A 10302-nucleotide genomic window follows, 5' to 3' on the forward strand; every position below is an offset into this window, starting at 1 on the left:
AATTCATAATCCTCCTTATCTTTTTTCTTATAACTTTACCTCAATAAATAAAGAAATTTTAACAGTATCAGCAATAAAAAAAATATATCCTTTTTTACAATTTATTTTAATGGTTCTTTTTTCAGAATGATGGACTTTTTCAATAAGGTTTATATCAAGCCTTATACCAGAGTAGGGGCCTATTTAGTTGGCCTTCTTGTGGCATATATTGTATGTAAAAGAAAACAGAATAACTCTCCGAAACTGAACACAGTAAGTTGCCTAATTTATAGGATGTGTATGCGAAGTTATAATAATAATACGGGGTACAACTTGATTTCCAAGGCGACCGTAATAAACTGCCAAATCATGTAAAAAAAAAAAGCCCAAAGTAGCCAAAGTACCGCAAAAATACTCTAAGAGCAAACATACACACTTTCAATGTGGGTTTCTGATTTGGCGTTATTCTTGGCGTCGTTGGAATAGCGGTCGCCGTGGAAAGCAGGATTTACCTTATACAGTATTTAAAATATCTTTCACGAAATATTTCTTTTGTCAGTAATAAGCATATCTTCTTTAATTAAAATTAATATTTCATCTGGCGTTTCAATGGTATTATTGATTGAGCAATATTTTGTTAACATTTTTTATTCGTAGTTTTATCTAAATAATTTCCCTATCAGTGTTTTTAAAACTTGACATTTTTATCGATTTTTTTTTATCTTGTACTGTTTTAAAAGCCTTTTCTCTATTCTGTTTATTGAACTATGCGCCTACATATCTATCTTCTCAATTGAAGATAGATAGATAGATACACACTTTCAATGTGGGTTTCTGATTTGGCGTTATTCTTGGCGTCGTTGGAATAGCGGTCGCCGTGGAGAGCAGGATTTACCTTATACAGTATTTAAAATATCTTTCACGAAGTATTTCTTTTGTCAGTAATAAGCATGTCTTCTTTAATTAAAACTAATATTTCATCTGGCGTTTCAATGGTATTATTGATTGAGCAATATTTTGTTAAATTTTTTTATTCGTAGTTTTATCTAAATAATTTCCCTATGAGTGTTTTTAAAACTTGACATTTTTATCGAATTTTTTTTTTATCTTGTACTGTTTTAAAAGCCTTTTCTCTATTCTGTTTATTGAACTATGCGCCTACATATCTATCTTCTCAATTGAAGATAGATAGATAGATACACACTTTCAATGTGGGTTTCTGATTTGGCGTTATTCTTGGCGTCGTTAGAATAGAGGTCGCCGTGGAAAGCAGGATTTACCTTATACAGTATTTAAAATATCTTTCACGAAATATTTCTTTTGTCAGTAATAAGCATGTCTTCTTTAATTAAAACTAATATTTCATCTGGCGTTTCAATAGTATTATTGATTGAGCAATATTTTGTTAAATTTTTTTATTCGTAGTTTTATCTAAATAATTTCCCTATCAGTGTTTTTAAAACTTGACATTTTTATCGAATTTTTTTTTTATCTTGTACTGTTTTAAAAGCCTTTTCTCTATTCTGTTTATTGAACTATGCGCCTACATATCTATCTTCTCAAGTGAAGATAGATAGGTGTATCTTCTCAATTGAAATCAAAGTTTTGTTATGTGTATTATTGATTATGTTCCGTAAATGACATAATATCTTAGAATAATTTTGTATGGAGTATTTTTGTATATCTTAGACTATTTAATAATAAAAAAATCAGATTTAATAATAAAGTAATTAGTAAGAAAGAAAAACTTTAAGCTAACCAGATGTTCCGATCTCCAATAAAATTTTTCTCGTATACTCTTTAATTAATGTACATGTCCATTATCAGCTGCATGCCATTTTCAAAATTAATGGAATTACTATTATTTTGTTTTAACAACTTTGTAGTACATAACTGTACAAAAACTATCTATACAACATTTTAAGATTCAGAAATTAAGTGTTCCGTTATAATTTTTCTAATTAAATTAAATAAAAAAAATTAAGGATATTTTAGAAAATTGTTATTGTTTTAATTATTAGACTGATTAAGTGGCAAAATATTGATGGTGATGTCGTGTCCGCGTTACCACAGAAAGGGGGTGCAATAGCTTCTGAGGATAAAGACCCCTTAGCACTCGAGGGCAGAAGTCTGACTTCTAGCTCATATGAAGATGACACACACACATTCGCTTGCACAACCCCTTTTTACAAGGCGGAACATTCACACGCCTCACAGATAGAACACAGATGAAGAACAACCATGCCCGAACCGCGATTCGAACCCGTGACGCCAAGATCACGGGGAAGAGGCGCTACCCCTATGCCAGGACGCCAGCGGCAAGATAATTAAATACATTTTTTTTGCATACCATATTTGCTATTTAATTAAAACAAATTTTGAAAATATAACAGATAGATAATTCCACCTTAAGAATTATCATGTTGCAATGTTCTTGACTAGATGTTCGAATATTTTTTTTAATTGTTCTTTTCCTTTTTCAGATAACTTTATGGGTAGGATGGACACTTGCATCTGGTGTAGCCTTGGCTTGTCAGTTTGGTCTTTACCATCACAAACTTTCACTTGTGGCAACGTCTTTTTACAATGCCTTAAGCCGAATAGGTTTCTCCTTAGGCTTAGGGTGGGTTATTTTTGTATGCGTCATTGGACAGGGAGGTAGGTCTCTGATTTATATCATAAAATTAATTAGTATCAAGAGTGTTTAAACAAATTTTGTTATCAATATAAAAATTATGCGTGAAGAATGTTTGAAAGTTCAATGTTTTTATTCTTTTATTTTTCAATTCAATCTCGATTATTTTCAAAAATGAAATCTAAATCAGTTAAATCTTTCAATATTACGTTAGTATTTGAAGCAGTCAATATCTGGACATCTAAAAACTCTGACAGAGACTAAAAATTCAAAGACTGAAAACTCAACTAACTCAGGCAGGATTTTTTTAAAATTATTTTTGCGAATACGTCAAAATTAATTATGGGATCGTAAACTTCACGTTTTATTTACATTTTTTTTTCATGCTGGGTTTTAGGAAACACTCAGAAGTGTTTATGAGTGTTCTATTAAGTATGATGAAGGACTTGATAAAAGATAAAAATTTCCATTTGGTAAGAATGTTATTACACTGAAATTCCATACCGCATTTCGTTATATTCTTATTTTACGAGGCAGTTGAGAGTTATTTATTTATTATGTATTGGTATTGCATTTTTTTTCTTTTAGTGGATTACTATTTGTTTGAAACCGATATTAGTGAATGGTTTAGTTTTACATTTTCATAAACATCACTGCATGGAAACAAAAACTTATATAGTAAGCATATATTTACATTTAAAGTGTAGTATATATAATATTTTTTTTATTAAGGTACTCTACCAGTGTACATAAGAGTTTTTACTAGTTAATATGTTATATCCAAACCAAAAATATTGTTAACAGGAAAACAAACCGTGTAGAACTCATCAATTGACGTATTTTTTTCTAATTTTCTAGCTAATTCTAAACAACGACAATTGTTAAATCGCAATGATCACTCAGAAAACAATTTATTCATTAGGAAAACACTTTATTTCCAGTAAAAGCCCATAGCGAGGTGATATAGAACTCGTTCAACGTTTGTTCATATATATCGAAATTGCTGTGATGCTTTGAATGTAACTATGATGCCATTTTAAGGTGAAGTAGATAAACATCAACTTAGCAAAAAATCAAAGATTTTTTTTTTATTAGTCTATTCATTTACGATGTTTTCTGTTTCAAGAATGAACCTCAGTTTTCTATCATTATTTTCTTGAACTCGACATATGTACGACATATATACGAGTTGTACATATATTATTGCTTTTGAATATATTTTTCAGTCAAACACTCATTGTCGGAAGCAACATATGACGTACTGAATATTGAAGAATTTGATTTTTTTCAACCTCTTTTAAACCTATTTTTCAGTCAAACTCTAATTGTCCGCAACAAGATACGACGTATTGTATATTGAAGAATATGATAGTTGCAACCCTTTTTAAATCTATTTTTCTGCCAAACTCTAATCGTCGGAAGCAACATACGACGTACGGCATACAGAGATTCTGATGTTTGTAAACCGTTTTTAATCTATTTTTCAGTTAAACTCTAATAAATAGAAGCAACATATAACGTACTTAAAATTAAAGAATCTGATTTTTGTAACCTCTTTTAAATCTGTTGTTCAGAGATTCTGATAGTTGCAGCCTTTTAAATCTATTTTTCAATTAAACTCTAATTGTCGGTAGCAACATACGACATACTGATTACTAAAAATTCTAATAATTGTAGCCACGTTAGTTGCTTATAAAATTTGCACATTTGTTGTGTTTGTTCTTTGATTGATCATTCAGATAAAAAAAAAAGGTGCCTCTATGGTTAAAGATCCTGTTTTTCAAGATAAGGCTTATATCGCGAGTATCTCCCGGGGGGGGGGCACCTTAGATTTGGGGATGGAAAGCTTCCAGTATAGTTGTTAGTTCTTGATGTCCTGATGGGTTCAAAAATGATGTATGGTGACAAGCTTTTTCCAGTTCAGAGAGCGTGCCTCCTTCTGGAGGGAAGTACCATGTCCGACGACGGCCCTTAGGACTCAACCAAAGTTCCCGCCTATGCTGTCGCTCCGTCCGGCCATTCAGAATTTACCGTGTGCTTTCGGGCTGGTCGGAGTAATCAGCAAAAAAGTTTATAATCCCGTAATTAATTATTGCCCATTCGCAGACATAAAAAAAATCCCGTCTGAATTAGTTGAGTTTTTAATCTCTGAGTCTTATTCCCTTTCTGAATCTTTAGACTTCAGACATTGAATGCTGCAGATACTCACATAAAATTAATTGAAAGAATACTGATTTAGATTTTCTTTTCCAAAAATAACCAACATTCAATTTAAAAAGAAATAAAAATAATTAAAAGAATAAAACTTAATAGAAATGTTGAACTTTAAAACATACTGCAAGTGTCATAAAAATTGAGCTTATTTTCCGATTAGATTAAATTTTCTCACAGCCATGTAGGTTATCAATAAAATGATATAAGCCATTGTTTTTTTATCACCTCTTAATTCCCAACAAATCAGCAAATATCAATGAAAAATATATAAATACTTGTATATTAATTTTAATGTATTCAAATCTATACTTTTTTCCCTTTATTAATGTATTTTTTTAGATGCTGTTAACAGTATTCTTTCTTGGAAAGCTTTGATTCCTCTAAGCCGACTCACTTACTGCGCTTACCTTGTTCATCCCGTTGTTCAAACTATATATTTTGGATCAATTAGGCAGTTGATTGAATTCAATCATATTAATGTGGTAAGTACGTTATTTTATTTTATGCTAATTTGCAATTCTTTATTTCCCCTTCTTTTTTAATACTTTCATTTTTAAAATTCGAAATTTACTATTTAGAATTAATTATGCATTACTGACAAGTTTTACATTTTTTTTTACGTAGGGAGTACAAGAAAGTAAAATATTGTAATTTTAAAAAGAAAAATGGATCTAGATATGTTTTTATCAGTTCTCAAGTTTGGGATCTTCCCCGAAACAGAAATTAAATTTTGAGGATTTCTGTCTGTCTGTCTTTCTGTAAAAAAAGTAAACTTTAAAAAAAAGAACAACTGACGTAAGAATTTTATACTTGATCTTTATATTATAATTGTACAGATCTTGTCAGTGGAAACATCCTTTCCGTTTCTTTAGAATAACTGTAGATCTGCATCGTATTTTGTAGCAAATCAATTAAAATGATGCCTAATGTCTATTCATGCTTTTATGAACGCGATAATTAAAAAACCCGCGCTATATGAGTTATTTTACAGAAAAATGTTTAATTTTGAGCAAAATCAATCAAACTGAAAAAGTCCCAAAGGCATCCTCCATCTCTTCCCTAAACTACGAAACTAAACACAAAACAAGCAACACTGTGGGAATATCGTCGCAATGAAAAGAGGCAGTTGACTCTCCATGGCCGAATGGTCATAGCACTGGTCTCTTAATCAAGAGATCGTAAGTTCGAATCCCGCAAGAGACAATGCGATTCACAATCCGTGTAAATATTTAATTCCTTGATTTCATGTTTTCCTTTATTTCAAGTTCCAGAAGATTCTGGACATTTCTTTAGTTTACCAGACAAGTGTTCTGGACTTTTCTTACTGTCTTCAGAAAAGTATTCTGGATCTTTCCCTGCTTGCATAAAAGCAGAAGATTTGTCAGTCACTGTATTCTCTGTTCTGAGTTGAGTTAATAAATTGGTTTAGCTCTACTTCTTGTGAGTGTGTGTCATTGAGTTCTATACTAAAGTATCTACGTGACACTATGAGAAAATCAAAAAACGATTCTCATGCTCATTTACTAAAAAAAAAAATTAAGATTTTAAAAGGCACTTTTGTCTAATTAAACAAAATAAAATCATATTCTTTAATTATTTTATCAAAATGAATGTATATTTTTTGTTACTATCTTTATTTGCGTTTCTTTTCTTCTATTTTTAAAGCATTTACAACTGGAATTTTTGGAACAATGATATCAAATATCTGCAAGTCTTAGTGATCCTTAACTCACTGAAGAGATAATGGTATTGGTACAATCCTTCAACAAAACATCCAATAATTGTTCTTTACTCGGAAAGTAATTACCTCGCAATAAAACAGTAAATGCCTGCCACTATAGAAACATGTTTTCTATAAGTATATGAAATATTTCTTTATGTAAGAGATTTTCAGCGCTCAACTTCTGATTCTCCAGAATAATATAAGCTAAAATACATATAGCATTTTGTAATTTTGAATCAATGGTCGAATATTATAAGCAATTGAATCCGCTTTTTAGGTATATTTCAAGATATAAAAAATATTGGAAAATAATTATTAATTTGCTTTAAAACATTTAGTAAGCTTGACCAAAATGATGTATCTTTCAAAGCATGAAAGTATATTTTGTATTCTTAATTTATTTTTAAATTTATAAGCTAAAAATTTGGGAACAGAAACTTATAAATATTTTTATGCCAATTGGAGGATCAAGACCTAAAACATCAATATTTCAAATTTTATCCATTTTATCAAATAGTTTTTAAAATATGTAGCAATAAAAAAAAGCTTTCAAAATACCATGATAAATCCATGATTGGGGGGGGGGGTGGAGTGGATATATCATCTTCGCTAAAGAATTTTCTGACAGGAATGATAAATCCTTAAAATGGAAAGGAAAACAAAGGATATCTTTCAAGGTTGCTTTAGATTAAGGCTATTTACTTTTTAAAATAAATTTTAAGGAAGTATCATTTGAAGTATCATCATTCTAAGGAAGTATCAAATTTTATCCATTTTGTCAAATAGTTTTTAAAATATGTAGCAATTTTCAAAAGCTTTCATAGTACCATGATACATCCATGATTCGGGGGGGGGGGGTATCTCAACTTCGCTCAAGAATTTTCTGACAGGAATGATAAGTCATTAAAATGGAACGGTAAACAAAGGATACCTTTCAAGGTTGCTTTAGATTAAGGCCGTTTACTTTTGAAAATAATTTCTAAGGAAGTATCATTTGATACAATAGGGGGACGATTACAGTTGACGAAGCGACTCGTGATATCTTGCTTCAGAGATAAAAACTTGAATTTGAGATAAAAGCTTGAACTAGAGATGAAAGCTTGAATTAGAGATAAAAGCTTGGAAACGAAATTCTATACTAAATACAAAATTTAAATAGCATGAAATATATGAATAAATAAAACAATATTGAAAAAAATATATAAACGTTATTCCATGAGTAAAAATAACGCAGTTTCATAAAGCATTTGCAAAGTACCATTTTTTTAAATGAAACAAAAGTTTATAAACAGTTTGATAATTATTTTTTTAATGAATACGCTTTCTGATTAAACGAAGTTAATTATAATTTTTTTTTTAAATTGATTTCTATCTCGTTTGGCATAAAATTGAGTAAATAAATCAATAGTATAATGTTATTATGTTCATGTTATAATGAGATGTTCCAGAAAATAAACATCTGAATGGCATTTTTCAGATACTCCAAAAGCTTTTAATTTAAACTTGTTTTAGTAATATTAATTGCTTAACATATCAAAAAGTTTTGATTATTTTAATCAATTTATCCTAGAAATTCTATTTATCTATTATTTATTTCCAATTAAGTATACAAATAAAAAAAAAGGATTTCGCATTTTTAATTAATTTTGCTTCATTGCTAACAACAGCATACATAAAAAAAGAATTATTAATTTTTTTCAGAAAAAAGTAATTGTATTAATGACTGAAATAAAAAAAGTGTTATAAGAGAGACCTATTTTCTATGTTTGCGTATATTGAAACAGCCCCATAATCGTTTCTTTCTCTCACTTCTATGGTTGTTTTCATCCGATTTTTCAAAATTGTTATACCTGGAAATTTTTCCTTATTAATGAACAGTTAAAAGACGTAAAGTTAGGAGTTGCAATGGAAAATGTGAAAGTTATGCAAAATCAAATGTGTGGATGGGTCCTTATGTGAAAACAATTTACATATTTTAAAAGAGCACATTCTTCTTCCATCATGAGTGAAATTTTTACATTGGATTGAACTTTTATAGATTACGAACATAACATCTGGATATTTTTTGATAGACTATACATACATTGCTATGATTGAAAATAAATCTTTCCATTCATGAAAATAAATTATTTATAGTAAATTTGTTTATCTTATTTATAATCATCCAAATATCTTCAAAGATTTAATATTCTTTTTCTTTCAGATCATGTTATATTTTGGTACTCTTTTTATTTCCTACGCTGCAGCTCTGGTGACATCTTTGTTGTTCGAATCTCCGGTGATAAGACTGGAAAGACTTCTCAGAAACAAGTTTTCATCTTAAAAAATAACTGATTTTAGCGCTTAATTAAGAAATAATAAGAAATATTTTTCCATATTTTATCAGTTTATTTTTACTCTGAGCCATTCATTTATTTCTTTATTACATTTGCTCATAAAAAGGAAGCAAATTATATAGTTTAAAGAATATTTTTATTAAAATAATCGATGTAATCATTTTGAAACAGTTCCTTTTTCTTCGCAAATAATCATAATAACTTTCATCAACTGAAGTTTTATATATGTTAACATTAAAGTGTACAATTATTTCATAGAATTCCTAATTATTTCATGAAATAACTAATCATGATTTATCAATTATTTCAAACATATCTAGTTACTTTATGATATCATTGATCATCATTTTTACAAAATAATGGATTTATTATTTTAACGGTGACATAATAAAAGCGAAAACATATGTATTGACTATATATAATCATTTAATATTTTATAAAAATTCGTTGAATTTTGTATAATAATAAAACAAATAAAAAATGAAATGAAAAAAAATGCTTAAATTATTTTTTTAAATCATTGTTATTTCATCGGATATTACTTTGTAAAAATTTGCTTTTTGTTTATTTATTATTTGTCATATTGTACTTGTGAATGCTTTTTATTTCATTTTTTGTATAAATTATTTTAAAATAAATTTGTTGAGTTTACTTTGTTATTATTTTATTCACGACACTGATTGTTACTCATAGTATTAAAAACACAAAATCATCATAAAAAGTCAATTTTGATAAGTACAAAAAGGTAGGCATGGACCAATACTAATTATTCGTATTCCAAACAATATTACTTTGTAAATAAAGTATTCTTAAGTCCCAAGCAGGAAAATATCATTTAATGATGTAAGAAATATATATACATATATGTAATGTTATCTTTTAATTTCAAACCTAATTAAATTTCTTTTATCTTCAATTAGTCCATGTTGATTTCATCCTAAAATGATCTCTTATTTCCTGATCTAATTTCCAACGCGCGCATAGTAAAATTGCTGACTTCATAGTTCTCACACCAGGAACAAAGGGATAAAAATTCCTAGCATTTACACATACTTTTTAAAGATACCTAAGATTCCCTTGCCTAAATCGACAAGTGGCAAAGAAATTCCAATCAGAATATTATAGTAAAATCACGGAAGGGAAAATTTTTTGCCACTTTGCTCTTATAGCAAGATATAAATAATCCTCAGTTTAGTCATTGTTTCGCTTACAAATTATGACTACCATGGTAAAATAATTCAAAGTTAAAGTTCCTTCTTAACGGTCACGCATCTCCAAAATAATGTTTACATATGTATATGTATGTATGTATGTATAATGGACATGGGAAAATATTTAATATATATGACTATGATTAAATGATTTTTTCTATAAAAAATATTTTATGAAATATTTATATTTATGCTTATCTTTGT

At 28.7% G+C, this 10302-nt stretch overlaps 1 protein-coding gene across 1 annotated transcript in view; it reads left to right on the plus strand.

The window, feature by feature from the left end:
• Positions 1-9247, plus strand: part of LOC129981127 (nose resistant to fluoxetine protein 6-like) — a 39178-nt gene extending 29931 nt beyond the window's left edge. Inside the window, exons 12-15 of the mRNA XM_056091818.1 lie at positions 126-252; positions 2463-2637; positions 5168-5310; positions 8755-9247. Of these exons, the coding sequence (XP_055947793.1) occupies positions 126-252; positions 2463-2637; positions 5168-5310; positions 8755-8874 (565 nt within the window). The 3' untranslated portion in view covers positions 8875-9247. The remainder of the gene's footprint in view (positions 1-125; positions 253-2462; positions 2638-5167; positions 5311-8754) is intronic.
• The last annotated feature ends 1055 nt before the right edge of the window (positions 9248-10302 follow it).

This window comes from Argiope bruennichi, chromosome 8 (assembly GCF_947563725.1).
Source record: "Argiope bruennichi chromosome 8, qqArgBrue1.1, whole genome shotgun sequence".
Classification (NCBI taxonomy): Eukaryota; Metazoa; Arthropoda; class Arachnida; order Araneae; family Araneidae; genus Argiope; species Argiope bruennichi.